Here is a 20,459-nt window from a genome sequence, read left to right as displayed (position 1 = left end):
GAGAATTCTGCAGAGAAATACTGCAGTCTTTCTATTAATGGATTACAGTTCTAAGAGTTTTTTTCAAGTAATAGAAATTTTGGAGTTTTCTGTAGCAGATCTGTTTGAAAAGATACTAAAATCATGATTTTAGTTCAGAAAGCTTTTGAGTGTATTAAGAATATGCTTAGGATTTTTTTCACATAGGATGCCTTACTGAATCAATGCTGTAGTGCTGAACTCTGGAGCTTTTCAAGAAAAACTAAATGAATTGCCATCTCTCTGCATGTACACACTACTTTTTTGATAAACACATGACATGTTCACAGCTGTCATTCCATCATTCTATCCCAGTATATACTTGTAAAGAATTTTTATACAGAATGCTACTTTTTAAAATTGAAATGAATAGATACCCACACTAACAGGTAAGGGAGAGGCCAAATATTATGATAAAATCAGAGATAGTGAGATTTGAATGGGTTGTCTAGTTCTTATAAACACAACTGGTGAGCATTGCAGTAGGTCTAAAGTATGTTAATGGAAGATTTCCAAGTCTCCTTCTTTCTGTCCCTCTCATATTAATTAAAAGATATTATGAATAGAAGACTTCTAGATTATGAAAAAGTACCCCTGGCATCAGTGAGAGTCAGATCAGATCCTCCTTCTTGTTTTTTGTTTTGAGTAAGGGAACCAAGTTGCTTAGGTAAAGCTCAACTATATCTGGTCAAAGAAAGAAAAGAACCAAGCATACTAAACTGAAATTTTGCCTAAATTAAATTGATTCTGATACATTCATATACTGCTGGAAGTTGGGAATAAATCCCTGATAACCAGTTATTTTACTCCTCAAGCAATAAGATAAATAAGATGTGATTATAGACAGTAGTGAACAGTATGTGTGCCCAGAGCCTTTGTCATATGTACTTCTTCATATGTACTGTTTTAAAGGAGAGGTAGTATTCTCTGCTCATGTGCGTAAACAGAAGTTCACAGAACCTGGTTTCTGAGCCACCTGTGACATTTTGATAGCCACTCCTTTTTCATGTCTGCAGAAAATATTGTGTAAATATCTATTAGTTTTAGCTGTATAACTGTTTCAAAAAGGTGGGCTATTTTATCAGTGAACTTCTCTGCAGCAAGTCATCATTTCATAAGTTCAATCTTGATGAAGTCTAGCAAGCACTTAGCTGCAATGTTATTCTCCATTAATGCTATAAGAACAGTTAATTCATTTTTCAATGTACTTTTCTGAAGAGCTAATAGTATTAAAAACATCTACCCAGAGCATGTCACTGATGAACAGTTTCTTATATTAAAAAAACTTATTCTGTATCTAGCACATTTGGCATTTGAGTCTATTAAAATGCATGAAACATCCATCATAACATTTTAAGTGCTCAATAGCTTATTGCTGGAACCACATAACTGCTTCCTTATTATCTCTTCTTGACGATGACTTTAACAAATTATATCGAGGTAGTTGTTAAAATTTCCATCCAAATACATTTCTCTTTTGGATGACATGTCAAGAGGTTAACTTATGCTCCCTTCCAGCTGATTTCTAGGCCTCAATCCATCAGACAAGTCACTTCAAAGGAGATATTACTCTGTTACATTGAGACATCAAGATAATGGCTAAAGTTGGCTTTCTGAGATGCAGTCCCCTTTGGGAAGTGTGCAGAGAATTCTTCAGCATTCATTTGTCTAGGCAGTTCTGAAGAAACAAGACGCAAGATGAAGACCAAGACATGGAATGAGGAAAAGCTATTAAAGATAACAGGGAGCTGTGGTTAATGTAGCTTAAACTATTTTTTTAATATTATTTCTCATTCATTTTACATTCTGTGAGATTTTCCTCCAGAAACTGAAGTGCATGTATGTAGAATTAATATTCCATTAGTTAAAAGTTCCTCTCTATCCCTGCACCTTAAGTCTTTTCTCACTAATAGTAAAATCTGTGTGGAAAAGAAAGACCGAATAGGTAAGTTAACACTTCCGTCTTTCAGTCACATGCCATGAACTGTTTATGTATGATTTGTTGAAATCAGATCAGAAATGACAAATAAGTATAGTATGCAATGACAAATAACAAGTATAGTATGCTTACAATCATCTAAGTAATTCTAGTTTTACTAAAATTTAAATGCTACAGTTGTGAGGATAAGTGAAGATTACCCATTGAATTTATGGCCTGGTTAATGCTGTACTTCAAATTGTCCATGCATTTATTTCTGCCTAAAGTTACAACAACTTGAAAGCACGTATGCTATTTCTTATGGGGGAACAATGCAGATGTATACCACAGGAGCTTTCAGGGGAAGAAGTTTCCTTCTATCTCCAGTTACTAACATTTTGCAGATGACAGAAGACACCTAGGAAGTCAGCTGACAAGCTAATCAACTGTGAATAAGCGCAGCACTAGCTAGAGAAAGCTACAGCATGGCTGCTTGATTTCCTAAACTGACATAAATCAAGATACAGAGCGTGCCTTAGCAAAGTGCAAGTAGGAATTTTTGTTAAGAAGCTGGTTTGTTTTTTCAACAACACAAAATTGTCATCCACTGACAGTGAACACAATCCTTAAAAGAGATAATAAATAGTAAAAGAGCTTTTGAGATATTCTCTCAATGTTGAAATCAGTTCCAGCTACTCAGTTTACCAAGTCTTTGTTTTGTTTTGTTTTAGTTTTGCACAGGCATGCAAGAGGCAGAATAAGCAACAAGCAGGAAATAACGGATAGCGAAAGGTGCTTGACTGTCTATCGTTAGCATGCAGGTGTCACAAGTTAACTATAGCTTCATTTGGAAACCATAAATAAGCATATGCCTGGGAAAGTGATAGTTTAGAAGCAGCGGAAATGCAGCTTGAAAAGCTTGATGCAGAAGGAGGATTAGTGTCACCAGAAAAAAGATTTCATTTGAGGAAAAGAAACACACATTGGTCTTCTGGGTAGGAAATCCCTTGAAGAAAACTTGAAGAGTTACAGTAAGTTTAACTTTAATAAAATGCCAAATTAAACTTACTCAAACTTTCTCAAACAGTCTCAAACATAAGAGCTATTTGAGACAGCTGAGTAGTTTTGTTTAGTAGTTTTCTAAATCTTATTTTAGGCCGAAGTATCCTGTAAGAACATATCTCGAAAATCCTATTCATACAGGGAAGAGAAATTCCCTGATTATTAGTATTCAGGTTGGTTTCTTACAGGTGAAGGATATCAGACTTAACTGCTCTCAAAATCAAAAGGAAAATTTAAAGAACACTTAAGATATCATCTACAATTTTAGTCTGCAAAATTTAGGATTTTTTTCTTCTGTATAAGAATGATTCAAAAACTTTATTAATGTGTATTATTCACCCTTTCATGATACTGGAACATTGAAATCTTAAGGTACATATTCAATTTATATGTTCCTGTTACTCTCAGTACCCTTCACTATGTCCTGTATCATCGAGAATTTCGGCTATCTTTTAAATCCTGGATGCAATCTGGTGTAGCTGAACTGGTGCTTCTCCAGAAGTTGTAAAGGGCAAAAAAGCAAAGAGTCATGAACTATTACACTGTAATGATGACACTTTATAAGAATCAAACTCAGAGTAAGAAGGACATGACATAGTAACAAAGTAATATACAAATCAAGAGTAGTGTGTTTCAGTGAGTATTTTGAGATATAGTATAAGAATATACAGTAAAAGAAGCCTAGGCCTTGTATGGCCTGTTGTGTATGGCCTGTTGTGTAAGTCAAAAAAGATGAAACCGATCCCATACCCATTAAAGTTATGGGAGCTGTTGTTTATAGAACAGGGATCACCCTTTGTATTCATCTGTTTGTAATTTTTGAAAATAATCTGAATTGTCTATTTTGGTGTTCCTTGCTTGACTCCTGTGTATACATAGAAGCATCCAAGAATAAGCAGTCTCAAGAAATTATGTGGGTTTTGATCCATAATGAGTATAAAATATTTTAAAGCATTTAAATAATAACAATTGCAAATCTTTAAACATTATTGTCTTTTCTATTAACTAACTAGGCTAAATGTTTTAATTCACTGTTCACTTGTTTAAAAAAACATAAAAAGATACGAGTGCGAGACTTAGTTGTTTACATATTTTAAAACAGCTGTGCCTTTGGATGAAGACACCTGTAAATTAAGAGGGGCTTATTCTTAAAATAAAGTCACAGTCCAAATTTTTTTTTTCCTTTCTGTGCCAACTAGCTATCAATCTGCTTATTCTTAAACACAATGTTCAAGATATAATGGTAAAACGAAATATTTAAAAGTGTTTTTTTCTGTTATGTTCACTTTTGCCTAAGCTTAAAGGTAATGCTGTTTATAGAAAGGTAAATTATGGATAAGTATATTTAAACTCTAGTTACTTATATTTTAAAATGTTCTTCAGAGTTTTGACGATCTTGGTTTGATATAAATGGGCACAGTCAATATCTGAGTCAGAAAGGCTAATGTGTGTTCAAAACTGTTTCTGCTTCTTTTCAGTTGTCAGTTATAATCTAACCAAAGTATTATAAATATTCCAGTTCTCTCAGGAAAAATAATCAAGTGCACCAACTTTTTCTGCACAAATCACTGCAAGTTACGTTGTTTTTCCTTCATTGGGTTTAAGTGGAAAGAAAGAGGGCAGTCTTAGTAGTAGAAATGGTAGCATAGGTTTTTCTGATCTGTAAAGGATGCCTCCATCATCAGGCTACACTTAGAGGTGTACTGTAGGTAATTCTGCACTCCTGTTACCTGCAGCGGCTGTGTACCTCATAGTCTTTATTGCATTTATTGCCTGTTTCACAATTCAGGAAGTGAGGATCAGTGACTAAACCTCAGATATTCAGATAGCCATCTCCTGGTGAAGTCATTCTTCCAAGTCAGAATTGCTCCCAAGTCTCTTTTGTTCAGAGGAGACATTAAGGAAGCTGAGGCACTTTTTCGAATAATAACCTTTAGAGATGATGTCTAAGAAAATGGAGATTGCCAAGTGAATCATTCCCATTCTTTGAAAGCTTAGAGGAATATTCTCAGTGTTTCAAGAAATCCAGGACAGGAAGTGTATGTGTTTCTGCCTTTGTACTTCGGGTTTTTTTGAGTAATCAAGCCAAGAACAATGAGTCAGTTGGCTGAGGTGAAAATCTAACTCCTCTTGAAAAAACAGAAAATGAACTTCAACTCATTTTAGCATCTCTTTTTTTCCCTTAGTTTCCCACAAATCATTACAATTGATGGAACTCTATATTCATGCAGAATTAATGAATATGGGACACCCCAGGTTGCATTAAAGTCATAGCAGAACAGTGAATGTTTACTTAAAAATAAAAAAAAGTTGAATTACAGATATGGTTAAAATTGGGGCTCCATGTTAGTCTTGGTACTGTTTTACACAGAAGTTGCCAAGTAAGTTCTTGTGGTTTTCAATTACATTCCTATTATAGGAGGAAAAAAGGCAAACAAAAAGAAGACCTCAAAATGAATTAACAATTTCTTTTTCTACCAGATTTACAAAGCATTTTGTTAAGTGGGAGGTGTAGGGAATTTTTTCATTGAAAGAAAATTTCAGTGTAAGAAAGATCCCTACAGAATAAACATATTGCACAGGAAAATTTCAGCAGTGTAGATTAATTAAAAATTTCCATTTTATTCTTCCTTGTGGAATATATTATTTTACACTGGATCATCCCAATAGAGTGTATTTTGATTATCAAGCCAAATTGCTGGTTTCCCTGTATTATTCCGTGTTAGTCTGTGTCTAGGTGAGTTGTTCCAGTGACTTAATGCAGGTCCTTGGAGCCCCTCTGTGGCCAAGCATCCCGGCTGGTTTTCCTTACTGGGATGCACTCTGATCTTCTCTTGGGCTGGACTGCAGTAGCATTCTGGACCTGGGAAGCTAGAAAGAAAAATGCAGTAGCAGGTTTGTGAAATAGCTGCCTTCATAGTGAATAGCCCTGAAGTAGCTTAGAGGCAAACTGAAGCCAAACACATTGATTTGAAAGTGTTGAAGCACCTTATTTTGTCAAAACAAAATGTTTAAACATATTCAGATTAAAATTCTTAGAATTTTTCATTCTAGCAGCAATATCAAACTAAGGCAAAAATGAATTAAGATTTACCAAAAGTCACACAGGTCATTTCTGGGAACAAATCTCCTGAAGTCCTAGGATTTGGGCACTGTCTAAAAAGTTTACCATTATGCAAGGCAGGCTATGACCTTACTGTCTATTACTTATGCCACATGATCTTTCCAAGTGCTCTTGTTAGCCTACAGTAAATACAAAGTATAATCCTACATTGAAACTTAAAATTTACAGAGGTATTTAGCATAGAATTGTTGTGTGCTGAAAGTTCACACTGGGCTTACCTACAGCAAAGTTATCTCGTTTCTAAGTTGTCAAGTTCAGCATAATTTCTGAAAACTTGTCTCAAAGTGTTCAGCAGTGAGCTGAAAAAGCAACAACTTTATGTTTTGAGTTATTGACTTTACTGTGCTTTAGTTCAGGGCCTCAGGGTGGATTCATAAAACCTTTAGTGCCGTTAGCACATTTTCTCTGATAGTCATGTTCCTTAGAGAATGGTACAAAAGAGAAACTGCACTCATATTAAAAATACAGGGATTTAGCTGACTTCCGTTTTTTTAGCTTTCAAAAGATACTTTCCTTCCATTATTTCCAGAAGAAGGAAATGTACCTGTCCTTAGGGTTATTTGTGTTTCTCTTACTTAGATATGATTTATGGAACTAAATTAAAATGCAGCTGATTCCTAACAATAAATGTTTTAAATAAAGCAATGTATTGAGAAATGTCTCTGAACTGGGTTAGAGAGTTAATGATGAAATAACAAAATCAGTTAGCCTTTCATGTTGTGCTCTAGGTTCATGTGTAAATGTGTTTGCAATTCCCAAAAGAGGTTTTTTTAAATATGACTCAACTAATGTAGACCCAATTATTAACAAGAAAAGCACGCTTCAGTTTTGAGTGTGTGCGAGTATATGTATATGTGTGTGTGTGTGTATATATATATATATACTATATATATTTTTGATGAGGCAGGAGAGTCTAGAGACCAAGACTTCCAACTCAAAAGTTTACTACTTTGTGATCTTCCTTTCACCATCTTAGTGAAATTAAGCAGTGGTCTTCATTCTGTTTGAAGTGAATAGGCTTTCACAGGACAAGCATTTATCATCAGCACCTTTCTTGGCACACAGCAAGAAACCTCAGATTTAATTTAGTCAAATTACTGCCAGTGTATGTTTGTTCTGCCCTCACAGTTTGACCCACTGGTTCTATTTATATACTTAGATGTCACCAACAGTGTAATATCTCAGAGCTTTAAAGAAATTAATGCATAGATGTTTGCCCTATTGTAGCACAAGTTGAACAGCTTGTTTATGGCAAAAGGTAGACAAGGTTGGAGAGGGTAAATGCTGAGCAGCCCAGACAGTGGGCAGGTGGCAGGGGAGGTAACTTGCAGAAAAGAGAAAGAGGAAAGAGGCAGATACAAGAGAGATGGCTGAGAGACGGTGAGAAACAGATCTAAAATAGGAAGATTGCAAAGGGTCATCAAGAGAGTGATTGCTATAAAGACTGCCTAACTCACCCAATAATGTGTGCACTCTCTGTCTTCTTGATTACTGGCTTTCTGCAAGGAAGGAGCATAACAGGAAACATCACAGTGGGCTGGACCTGGAAAAGAAAAGCAAAAGAGAATTCAGGATGCCTGCAATATATAATAATGCAGAATATATATGTCTATATATTCTGAGGTAATATATGTATGCGATATATAAATATATAAAAATATATGTATTGCACAGAGAGATGGATACAGGATTTAAAGGAGAACAGAAGGAAAGATCAGTCAGCACTCTTGTGATTCATCTTAAAAAGCTGTAAAAAATACAGAACATACAATATATATGTTAAGTATATATATATATTCAGTGTGTGTATATATATATATATATATATTCACACAGAATCACAAAATGGTTGAGGTTGGAAGGGACCTCTGGAGATCATCTAGTCCAACCCCCCTGCTCAAGCAGGGTCACCTAGAGCACGTTGCACAGGATCACGTCCAGGCGGGTTTTGAATATCTCCAGAGAAGGAGACTCCACAACCTCTTTGGGCAACCTGTTCCAGTGCTCTGTCACCCTCACAGTGAAGAAGTTTTTTTCTCACATTCAGGTGGAACTGCCTGTGTTTCAGTTTGTGCCTGTTGCCTCATGTCCTGTCGCTGGGCACCACCAAAAAGAGTCTGGTCCCATCCTCTCGACACCCTCCCTTCAGATACTTGTACACGTTGATAAGATCTCCTCTCAGCCTTCTCTTCTCCAAGCTAAACAGGCCCAGCTCTCTCAGCCTTTCCTCATAAGAGAGATGCTCCATATTCACATACATAGATACACAGACTTTTTGTGAATGCGTTCATGCATTTGTTCGTTAAGTGATTCAAGCATATTTTCCTGAAATGGCTCCTTCTATTTAACTTTACATATATGAAAAAAAAAAAAAAGAAAGAAAGAATAGATCTGTGGCAATGACTAGAAAATTTTTTTTGTTCTCAGACCTGGCTATGATACCTGATGCGTGAAATGCCTGATTCTTTTACATGCACCTATGGATTTTTTACCCCCGGTATATTCACTATGTGTGTTGGTTTTCCTTACTAGTGAACTACATCAACATTAAATGTAGTCTGTTTGTAGTTTGGTCATTTAAAAGAAGCCAGTAAAATTTTCTTAAGTATTTTGCTTAGCTTTCTGCCTTTGTGTATGAGGATGCATGTAGAGAAAGTGATTGAATATTATAAGATATTTCTGTTACTCAGAATAGGGGAGGGAAAATCTGTTCTGCAACTGGAATGATTAAGGCTAATAAAAGATGTTAGTGGCTCTAATCTCCTTCATTTTAATTTCCAAAATGTCTTTTTTTTTTTTTAAGTAACAAAATACCCTAAACTGACAATACTTTACCCAAATTGCCAAAAGCAATTTGGCCTTTAATGAAGCTATTGTGGGCTGGAACATTTTGATCAAGCAGTGCAGATTGATATGTTTTGCTTGATACAATTCAGTAAATGTACTGTTCTTGTAGAAGTTGAAGTTTGAGTCTGTTAGGAAGAAAAGTACAGCTGACAAAGTTTCTTTGGCTTGCAATAAGATTTTGTCAAGTTAATTTGTCAATTAGCTTTAGATGATAAACTGATACACATCACTGATCTTTAAAAAGCAAGTAATTTTTTCTATTAGTAAGAAGCATGCATAGGCAGGCAATTTCAGGGTGATACAGATGCAGCATGTAAAATACTGTTGATCACTATTATAATTAACTTTTTAAATTCAAGTTTGCAAATGTGTGGTTGAGAAGACCAAAATTGTTTTGGCAGCCAACCACCATAGTAAAGCTAATGAAGATTAAGAGTCCTTTCCCTGTTTGCCTGTGCTTCTGCACCTGGCTGTGGAGGAAGCCTCTCTGAACTTTCCCCATGCTGCAGACTGCTGCCTGATAGCGATTCCTCACACGGTTTGCACAGTGGCTGTGAGACTGGCTGCTTGCTAGAACAGAAACCTAAATTACAGGCAGGCTAGATTTACCCTGAAAAGCAGAGTAAATGAGACTGCACAGGTATTCACACTAATCACTCAGGTATTTCTCAGAGCCACTCAGCTGTTTTTACAGTTCAGCTTGCTGTGTAGACATATCTTAGCTTCAAGAGACACTAGGTAAAATGCTGGCATCCCTGACCGCAAAGTAGTGTTCTCTCTTAACATCAGTCATGTCAGGTTTACATCCTTTTTGTCCACTTATTCCATCAAATGGAAAATCCCACTTAATACTGCTTGTTGTGATGTGCACAGTCATCTGTTAGCAAGCTAGCCTGAAACCACTGATGTTTTTTAGATTGACCTATAAATAGATAGTAATGGTGTTTTCCTGTAGCTGACTTGGGTTACACAGGTTAGTATAGTATTCCTTGAAACATCTAGTTTCCTTTGCTGGTCTCTATTTACTTTTTCTTGCTTTCTGTGCTTTAAGATTTTCAGTATCTACCTTTGCTCATAGAATTTAATGCTCCAAGCAAGTCCAGGTGGTATTTTGTATATGCCTTGGAGGTGGTGGCTGGCATAGTAGGAGCCAATAGTAATTGCTATCTTTGGTTCAGATAACTGGTTTTGAATGTGTTTTAGTACAATACCAAAAGCTAGCATATTGTTTCAAAATGAATGTTTGTTTTTACGATGTTCCTTTTAAATATTTGGCTAAAAGACCTCCCAATTTAGGTACAGCAGGATAAGTATCTGTGAGAGAAACAGTAAGCATGCATTTTGCTATCAAGTTAACAAGTCTAGCCAAAATCAGCAGATTTTCAGTGCTTGGACCAGGCTGAAAACACTCCTTACTAGCTAGTAAAGAGAGCAGGAATCTTCAGAGTATTTAGTATATTGAGCCCATTGAAAATGAGATTTTATCTGGGAGGTTCTTATTTCTTTCCATTAAATTTAGAAAGAACCAATGGCAATTAGATTCTAGATGACGTGCTGAAAACAATTTGAGATAATTTAGGACTTTAAAATCCTTTTCTTTGGGTGCCTAAAGTAAGGATATAACTTAAGATGTTTTGGGCTTTACATTTTATGTGAGCTATTTCATAATGAATTGCATCATCAACATTTGTACCTCTATCAGCTGGCTGCATAGTTTGCATTTCCCATGCAAAAACATGGCTGTACAAGCAATTACCTGATTATAAATGGATATGCAAATTTTACTGGTATGGACAACTATGGTCAAATTTGTGGGAGCCAGATATCTGGCTGGGAACAGATATCTGTTTGTTTGATTCTGTATATTCTCTCTAGGGGTGCATAAAATCCATCAGTTACTTAAGCCTTTAAAATAGAGAAGGAGCCGAATACTGATGTTGATAACAAAATTCATATTTAAGCAAGAGGAGGTACTTAGTGGATCTTTGCAGGTTACTACCTCTCTATGTCTGAAAAGAAAGATTTAAGATATGATATAATAGATAGTAAGATAAGATATTAGTATCTAAGAGACTTAGTAGCTCAGAGAGTGAGTGCTGGGTACATGAAGCAGATGAACTGTGTAGTATCATAGGAAGAGACACAAATGAGTTCCAAGGGAAGCACAACATGATAAATACATTAGGAGTTGAAGGACACAAGACTGGAAGAGTAGTATCAGTCCATAGAAAACACAGGAATCCATTTTAGTTTTTTTTAATTAGGGTTAAATTGATTTAAAAAAACCCACCAACAAACAAACAAAAACAATCAAAACCAAAACCATGATATTATGCCTATTCTTATTTAAATACAACAGCACTTTCTGTTGATATGATTTTACTGAAGTAAATGGAATTAGATAAGTGTGAAGTTGTAATAAAACTGGAAAACCAGTGATTTAGTAGATTTAGATTTGTCATAGTTTCACTGTAAACTGTAGCACTGTGAACCAGGACAGAAGAACAGACTGAACTATTACGATCTGAATAATATGATCTCTAAATTGATTTCAGGTCAATATATTTGAAAATTAGTGAGGAAAATACTCATTTAAACTATGTTTAAAGGTAGCCAGCGCCATTTAATAAGACATGTTAAGAGTTTCCTCCTGCAGCCCTTGTGCTCTTGTACGGCATCAGGGGATTTCCATGTGTTGTTGTGTCTAGCTGTGTTTACACATTCAGAAAATTTTGTTCTAAATAGATACAGTGCTCACTAGGACATTTACTACTTTTATATGCACAACCATGTTCTTGGCCTGGGATCAGCCCAAGCCCTGCATTTTCTGTACAGGAGTGAAAGGCATCCGTCCTTCCTCATCCACCTGTCCAGCCGCCATGGACAACCGAAGCTACTTTGCAGAGGTGTGACACTGATGTGACAGTTACACAGTACCTGCACAGTGGATCTTGCTGTTTTGCGGTTCCTTGTACTTCCTATGACAGGGCAAAAACTTCTCTTTTCTGCTGAGACCAGCTCCAGGAAAGGAAACTTCTTTCCATACATGGTAGCTAGTTTCTGCAAGGCCAGGGCTGCTTTCGGGGCCTTGTCGGCACTGCATGTTTTACCCAATTTTTGCCCTTTCACAGCCTTTTCACCCCACTTCTTCTTAATCCAGGTCTGGAAACTGGGGGAGGCAGAAAGCAGGCTTGTGGCTATGATATGGTTTACATTAAAGATGATTTACAGTTGATGGACAGCTCAGAAACTGTTCCTAATTGCTTTTCAGGGATGTAACACTGTGCTAATACCCACGCATTGCAAGCGGAGGCAGATCACAGGTAGTTCTGACCTGATTTTCTACTCAGAATACAGCTGCAAAGGAAACAGACTGACATACGGAAAAACACAAATTTAATTTTACAACAGAAAGAATTTACAAGTCCCTAAGCATTAAAAGATAATAGACATATTAGTCTATATGAATGTGAGTAGCCCTGTTGGATCTGATGTTTATATACACTAAGACTCCTTTACATGAATGGGACACTACAGAGAGCTGTTGATGAAAGAGCAAATTAAAATTACTTACACTTTCAGGTCTCTTTAGAGAGCCACCATGAGATGAGGGAGAATAAGTAGTTCATCTCAGAATGAAAAAAAGAAAAAAATTCAGTTGGGCCCAAAAATCATGAGAAAGGGTTAATATGTTCCGCATAATAATAAACAGTGATTTCCCAGGAGGCCTTTTGACTGTTACTGGGAATTTTACTCATGTCACTTAGGCATTTTTGTAAATCCTTTCCTTGTCTCTCAGATCTAGTTAGGAATTGTTTCCGTTGAAGCCCATTCCGTTGAATTGTTTCCATTGAATATGGAAAAATAGAAGTTGCAAAGGAGCATCGTTCACTATATCTGTATCACCATATCCAAAAAGACCATTATTCATTTAAGGGTTAGTGCAGAATTGGTCTTTCTTCGGTCAAGGAAAGTAAACATCTAAGAAAAAGAATAATTCAGGTAATTGACACCAATGAGTAAACATACCTCTGTTTCTGCTGTGTTTGCACATTTTTCCTAGTATAGTGTAAATACATAGGATTGGTCAGGGGCATATAGAGAAGGCAACCTGAGATTAATTAGAATCTTGTTGTCTTTGCTAAAACTGTAACTAGTATTTTTATTCCTGGAGATCCCTTGTTAGAATAACAAAGATTGCACACAAAAGCAGCACAATCAACAGCAATTTAAAAAAATGCCGATAGAAAAATGGGGAAAAAAAAAAGGTTGAAATCTCTGTGAAATATGCTGCTATAGCTCCCGCTCTGTAGCTACTCTACAAAGAACAGATATGTCAGGCTATTGGTGGCTTTTTTCCTGCATGCAGGCCTGAAGTCAGATAGGCTTTGATTTTAGACAATGTCTTAAGTACCCATTTATTAATTGACCTCTTCCACCACATTTAGCCAGCACTATGTGGAAAGGAACCAAAAAGCCAAAAAAATATGGTAGAGTTTCAGAGCCAGTGGCATTTCCCGTTTTGAAAGAAATTTGACGCATAGGACATGGATAGCCACCTGGAAAGATGCAGTGGACATAGCAACCTGACTGAATGTAACCCAGATGTTTTCATTTTGAGTGTTACTTCCTTTTACGTTTTTCTCTTAGCTATCAGCAGCCTTTATTATGCCACAGGAACTTAAGTCCAGGCTATCTCATGCAGGAAGGTAATTAATGAACTGCAGGTTAACTTTCCCTTTGGAGCAGTCACCACTCAGGCACAGTAACTCAGGGCTGGGCATGGTTCTGCTGCATCAGCTCAGCCCTGGGGAGGTCAGTCAGTCTCCTGCTCATATCAGGGACAGTCCTCAGTCAGGATTGATCTCTCTCTCATTCTCTCTCTTTCTCTTCTTGGTCAATGGACAATTTTCATGATCATTTTATTCTCGGACATTTTTTCCTAGATATTAAAGATATTTTGTTTCTTAGATATTTGAATATTTTCATTGTTGCAAGTACATTGTAGTTGCAAGTACATATATACACACACACACACCTGTATATACATATATATATACACGTACATATATAGAATTAAAAGTATTTGTTATACTGCTTACCAAATAGCAGATTACAAGAAAGGTGTTCATGATATGAGAAAGGGCAGTACGGTTTGCAGGTCAGTTAACATTTGAAGCTTCTGGGTATGAGAATGTTATCAAGTCATCTAGATAATAAGGTAATAGATGATCTTCTGAGAAGTGCAAATAAACAGACATAGGCTGAGAAACTGATGTAGGTGAAGAACAATTTAACACACACAATTGCTGCTTATACCTCTCCCCCAAAATATTTTTAATGAAGGAATGAAAGTCCAGTATTGTTAACCCCTGGCTGAAGTTTTCTCTCTTGCTGCAGTAATCCCATTCTTAAAGGCTTGCTTATGTGATTACATGATTGCAAAACAAAAACTCAAATCTTTACCAGCATGTATGTTTTTTAAAATGCGTAACTAAATTTGGGTTGACTGTGCCTATTTATGACAGCCTGGTTCATTAAATGTGAATATACAGTATATTTATATCATTAAATATACAGCAGAAGTGTTTTAACATAGTAGCCTTACATTTTGAGATTTTCTTATACTTTGTAATTTTCTTGCTTTTGGTAAGTTTTGACATTTGCCCAGCCAGTTTCGCTTTCTCTCTCTCTCTCTGTCTGTGAGGTTCACTTGTAAACTGATTTAAAGATTCCATAATGACTGTTTGGCATATCCTACAGGCAAAGGTCCAGAAACCCTTTTTGCTGGCTATAACCTCAATGATAATGAGTGGCACACAGTACGTGTGGTTCGGCGAGGAAAAAGTTTAAAGTTAATGGTGGATGACCAGCAGGCCATGACAGGTAGTGTGGCGTTGTGACTTTGGGTTACTGGGGGGAAACACAAAACAAAAAATGGCAGAACTAAAATGCCTTTATTCTGAAAGCAGTAGAAACATTTTCTTTTGTCTTCTTATGCATCTTGAAATACTACTACTGCAAATGCATTTTTACACTTGATATGAATTTTACTCTAACATTGCTATTGAAATTGATGAAAACCTTCATGCTGACTTAAATGAATGTTTTTATACAGTAATTGGAGAGAAGTCATTTGATACATCACTAACAAGAAGGCAAGTAAAATGCTCTTGGCAACACACTAAATTTAAACTGAGATTAAACTCCAGGCCATCAGTGTAAGAGTGAATTTCATAAATGTTTGAAGGATATTCTGTCATATGTTTTAAATCTTACATCAACTGTCCTAAATAAATAAATATTAGGGAAGAGGTTTTCTTGTATATGAAAACAGCAATTGTGGTGGGAGGAAAAAAAATAGCATGAATGCTAGAAGATGTTACAAACATATTCCTATTTTGTATCAGAAATGATAATCGAGCAGGGTGGGTTTTTTTTGCTTTATTGTGTTAAAGATAAGTCTTATATGCATGTGTTGTTCCCTGGCTACTAGCCCTGATTCCTTGCCCAATGCAACATGTGTAATTTTTTCTTTTTTTGAATAATTAGTCTTTGTTTTCATGTAGTATTAAATAGTTTTCATCTTTTGCCTTAATATTTGTTCAAATAGTAACAATTTTGATGATTTTTAAAATGGAAAACAGCTCATTTAGTAGTCCTTTTTCACTCCAGCAGGACACTCAAAGCCATGTCACTGCTGGAAAAATCATTGCAAATATCTTAAATCATAAAGCTGTAAAAATACATTTTATACAATTATATACTACTGGTGGATCTACTAAAGGTGAAGCAAAAATTTTCTTCATGTATGTGATGATAATTTTGGTCCCTCTCCTATGAAGGAAGATGGCCTAACTGTTTTTTTTGTTAATGTGAAAATAAAAATACAATAATGGAGCAAACATATCAAAAATTTCATCATCTTGCTGCTTCAACTGGCAACTAAAATCATAAAGTCCTTTTGGGGATATTTTCTAGTTAGAAAAAGCTGTTTGGAACTGAATAAAATACTGTATCTGAAAACAAATGCAGATTTCCTGTGCTTCTCAAGGCAGAGTTCTTATTTAGGCGTATTAAAGGTTACAGACCCATCAAAAAAATGCTGTTTTTAAATTGTAATTCAGTCCCAACTACTCAGAACAGCTTAAGAAAAGCTCCAAATGTATTTGAAGGATTAAGATGAAAATAGAAGGATTCTATCATATGTGGTCTGGTGAGGTGAATTAATAAATAAAAAACATAGGTCTGCAAATTAATGCAGTCATTCTTCACTGTGTATAACTATAGCTATAATTAGATGTCATGGTCTTATTAAATAGCTGTTAAAGCCAGTGAGAGTTTTTTCACTTCAGTTGCCTCTTGATCAAGCAGAAGTGTTACCCGTGGGTCAAACTTTCGGTACAACGCTTGCATCCTTTCCACAGGATATGGTGCCAGTACCTGTATCGGGAGCTGTCCTGTTGACTAGAAATTATTCTCAGTTCTTCAAGCTGAAAGTTGCCTAAGCTCGCATCCAGAGATGTTTAATTTTGTTCTTCACCCAAGGGGTGAAGTTGTCCCAGTACTTTGGAGGAAAAAAGCTTCCTAAACTCCATGCAGGAAGCTGTGTGACCAGTCTGTGGCCTTCTCCATCCATGAGGAGGAAGCTGGCATGAGAGAAGGAACTAGAGGGAACTTGAATTTTTGCCTGATGATGAGGGAAATCTGCTGCTAGTCCCAGGAAGGCTGCATTTTCTTCATGGAGAATCTTTGTAGTCATGCAGTACTGTGACCTTTTTTGTGACACAATGTATTGCCAAACCCTTTACCAACTAAAGTCTTTTAAGCCCATCTGGTAGAAAGTCAAATGTACGCAATGCAATTTATGTGGAGTAGCTTTAAATGCCTTGAAGGAGTAGTGGAAGTGTTGCCGTATCAGATTGGAGCTCTGTCTTGCTCAAAACTGCCTTAGAACTTTTCCTTAGATGCCCCAGCAATGCGAAATGTGGTTAAAGCATAATCTGGTACGTATTCATGTGAAAGGATTATTAAATGCTTATTGATAACATGGGCAAGAAGGGACTTCCCCTCAAAAAGTTCCAGCTTTTTCCCCCCCACCCACTGTTTTTCCTTTTATTTTTTTTAATTCCTTCTGTTATGCCATATATGAAAAAAACTGTCAGATCCAGAAAGCTTAAGCTAGAAAGGAAGCTATTAAATAATTCAGTCTGAATTTCCATCTTTTTACAGGTTAGAAACTGCCAGCTATTCATCCATGCATCGAGCTTTCTATTGCTGCATGGTTAAAAAAAGATCTTTCAGAGTCATAACTAGCTTTCATTGGAAGTTATATAGATGGTTTTGAACATTTTACTCAGAGTAAAAGAGTTTAAATACACACTGCCCTCATGCACTTTATTTTTTTTCTAGAAACATAAAATAAAAGTGGAATGAAGGAGATATTACAGTTGGTTAGGATTGGAAAGGATATCTGGCTTATTATGTTTATGAACAGAATTCACTTGGCCTTTTGTATAATGATCCATAACATTACATCAGGTAATTTTGTGCACCAACCTGACAAGTTTAAAAAAAAAATACCCAACTTGTAAGCACAAACCAGTCTCTCTGTCTCTTTTCACAACTGTAGTTGCAAATGCTGTGGAGATTTAGGTGAAGTCTCCAGTTCTATTAGCGTTTTTGCACAGCTAAAATGCTAGGAGGAGGTTTGGGATGTGAGCCCAGATTTCTGGAACTTTTTTATTACTATGCTCAAGAAAGAAATATTTTTCAGGTAGTGATTGTAGTGAGAATACTGTGCTACAGGGCAAAGCTTAGTGGATTTCTGCCATGACATTTATGCAATGCCATCTGAAGTGATATAATACAGGAATACATAACGTTTTTCCCCTAAAAGATGATCTTCAGCTCTCTCTAGCCATGACAGTATACAGCTGTTGGCCTTGGCAAAAGGTTAAAGACATTTTCAAGACAGCTCTCTGACTCATTACTGCAAGGAAGAACCCACATTCGCTAATATATCAGGAGAACTAAAATCTTCAGAATGGGTATTTAGAAACAGGTACATCAGGAGGGCTGTCTTTGGGGATTAAGACACCTCTTGCAGGGGTCAGCCTGTGTGACTGCAGATCCAGATGCTTGTGGTGTTCAAAGGTATCATCAGTAGAATCTGATCTCGTATTGAATGCACGTGCATTTATAAGCATGCTGCTCATAAATATTTATCATAAATTATTAACAATTTTCTCTTCCGTCGTTGTGTTCTGAATGATATAAACCTTGCAGACCTATTTTCACTCTTAATTCCACTGGTATCTGTACTGGTATCCCAGTGCTGTGACTGAACCAGTTTGTAAATCCGTGTTCCTGGGTAAAACCCAAATACCTACATTCATCTTGCCCTTATCCTTTCGCTCATGGCACACACAGACACTTGCTTGTGAAAGTTATGAAAGGCGCAGTTGTCTGAGCCTGCATCAGACAGTGTTTTCTGTACCACCGCTCAGCACGTCCAGTCTGGGCCGGGGCTCCCAGCCTCCTCTTGCATAGTACGTTCAGGGCAGCACAGAGGACCTTGGCCTGTCCATGCCCTTGCACGGCAACTATGGGGGTTTGTATGGAGCAGCTTGACACCAGTATTTATTCCTGTTTGCCTCGGTTTGCTGGTCACCTTTGTATTCCCTGAGCAACGCGAAACAGTGAAGGAACTGGTATATCTAGCCCACAGTTTATAAAAGGTGGATGAAGTGTTAGGATTTATTAGTAATAAAAGCTATTTTGTCACCATGCCCACACAATGTGGCCGTGAATCAGCCTTGCGATATCACTGCCCCAGATCTTTAAAATGAGCACAGTGAAAAGAAAAAGTTGTCCATCTCTAAATATGTGCTCTTTTAAAAAATGGACCTCTTTAATGGACAAAAAATTTTGGTCTGCCGTAATTTGGTCTGCATTTAATAACTGGCTTGAAAACCACCTGACCTGTACCCAGTGTGTGCTAGCAGTGTAGGTCCTTTCCTTCAGACTTGCTGTACAGTCCAGCAACTTTCAGTCTTTCTGCTTTGCCAGAGTCCTTTTGTGGCTTAGAAAGACTGAAAGTTAATTTTGAGGCTTGTCTGTGGTATGCGCCCTGCAAGCTCTTTTCAGGACAAGACAAGACACTGGCCCTTGCTGCAGGTTCTCTGCTTCCTGCCTCTCTTGGGCTCTGTCTCCCCACCGCTGTGGTTTTTCCCCACGATGAAGAGCCTGTTGCTTTCAAAGGAAAGCTCTGTCTGCCTGGCTACACAGGCTTGCGGCAGACCAGTGTGACTGTACCTAAGATTGCTTAAACAAGAAGCCTTTCTTCCTTATGTCAAGTAATGCCCCGTGGAGTAGTATCCCTAACTGTTATGCCTCTCTGCGCCATGAAACTCTAACATTGTACTTTTAGCTCTTAGTTTCATCCTTTCATTCTTCATGTTGCACTAACGAATTACACTTGCTTATGGTAAACTCCATGTCTGGTTAAGTGTAACCAAAGTCTGGGATTTCATTGGTATTTTGATATGTTGTGTTATTGTGCATCTGTTTGGAGTTCACACTGCTGGCCTTATCCAAACATACTGGTCAGTGGAAAGACTCCCAGAGATCTACTAGTAGTTTTAATGAATTTAGAAAAATCCTCTTTGAGCCAAGAATTTGCTTGCATGTTCTAAAATAAGCTATTCTGAAAAGCGTGAAATCACCGTATTTATATTTAACCGCATCATGTGCTTTGTGAGCTCCCATTTCAGATGCTAACATGTGTTTTCTTGTTACTGTTTAAAGGTCAAATGGCTGGTGATCACACAAGACTGGAATTCCATAACATAGAGACAGGAATAATAACAGAACGCCGCTACCTGTCTTCCGTGCCTTCTAATTTCATTGGTCATCTACAGAGTCTTACATTTAATGGCATGGCATACATAGACTTATGTAAAAATGGAGACATCGATTACTGTGAGCTAAATGCAAGATTTGGGTTCAGGAACATCATAGCAGACCCTGTAACCTTTAAAACAAAAGCAAGTTATATTGCATTGGCCACGCTACAAGCCTATACATCTATGCACCTTTTTTTCCAGTTCAAAACAACCTCTTTGGATGGATTGATACTTTATAACAGTGGGGATGGAAATGATTTCATCGTGGTTGAATTAGTAAAAGGGTATGTATGGATTAGCATAATGAGAAAAACGGTGAATTCAAAATGAGAAATACAATGGAAAGTTTAGGATACAAACCTTTATCTGATTGAAGGTAGCTGACTGATGAATGTTTCTGCATGTTAACCAGATTCTTATGCTTTATTGTGACTTTTTCTTTCAGATGAAGCTAGATACCTGAAAAATAAGAAAGTAAATAATAGGTATAACTTTCATAGTATTTAGCCCAAAGAAATGTTAGTTTATAGTTCTCTTGTTCTCTCTCTACAATGTATGTATGTTTTGGCATTGGAGGGGCTCA

The 20,459-nt window shown here is 36.8% G+C and overlaps 1 protein-coding gene across 19 annotated transcripts in view; it reads left to right on the top strand.

The window, feature by feature from the left end:
• Positions 1-20,459, top strand: part of NRXN1 (neurexin 1) — a 718,052-nt gene that overhangs the window by 320,363 nt on the left and 377,230 nt on the right. For all 19 annotated transcript variants that reach the window (XM_026084422.1, XM_026084416.1, XM_026084409.1 and 16 more), the window contains 2 exons: positions 14,733-14,855; positions 19,779-20,160. In XM_026084422.1, coding sequence (XP_025940207.1) covers positions 14,733-14,855; positions 19,779-20,160 — 505 coding nt within the window. The remainder of the gene's footprint in view (positions 1-14,732; positions 14,856-19,778; positions 20,161-20,459) is intronic.

Source organism: Apteryx rowi, unplaced genomic scaffold (genome assembly GCF_003343035.1).
Source record: "Apteryx rowi isolate R43461 unplaced genomic scaffold, aptRow1 scaffold_64, whole genome shotgun sequence".
Classification (NCBI taxonomy): domain Eukaryota; kingdom Metazoa; phylum Chordata; class Aves; order Apterygiformes; family Apterygidae; genus Apteryx; species Apteryx rowi.
The sequence above is the reverse complement of the archived record's forward strand: the minus strand, read 5'-3'. Positions and strand labels throughout refer to the sequence as shown.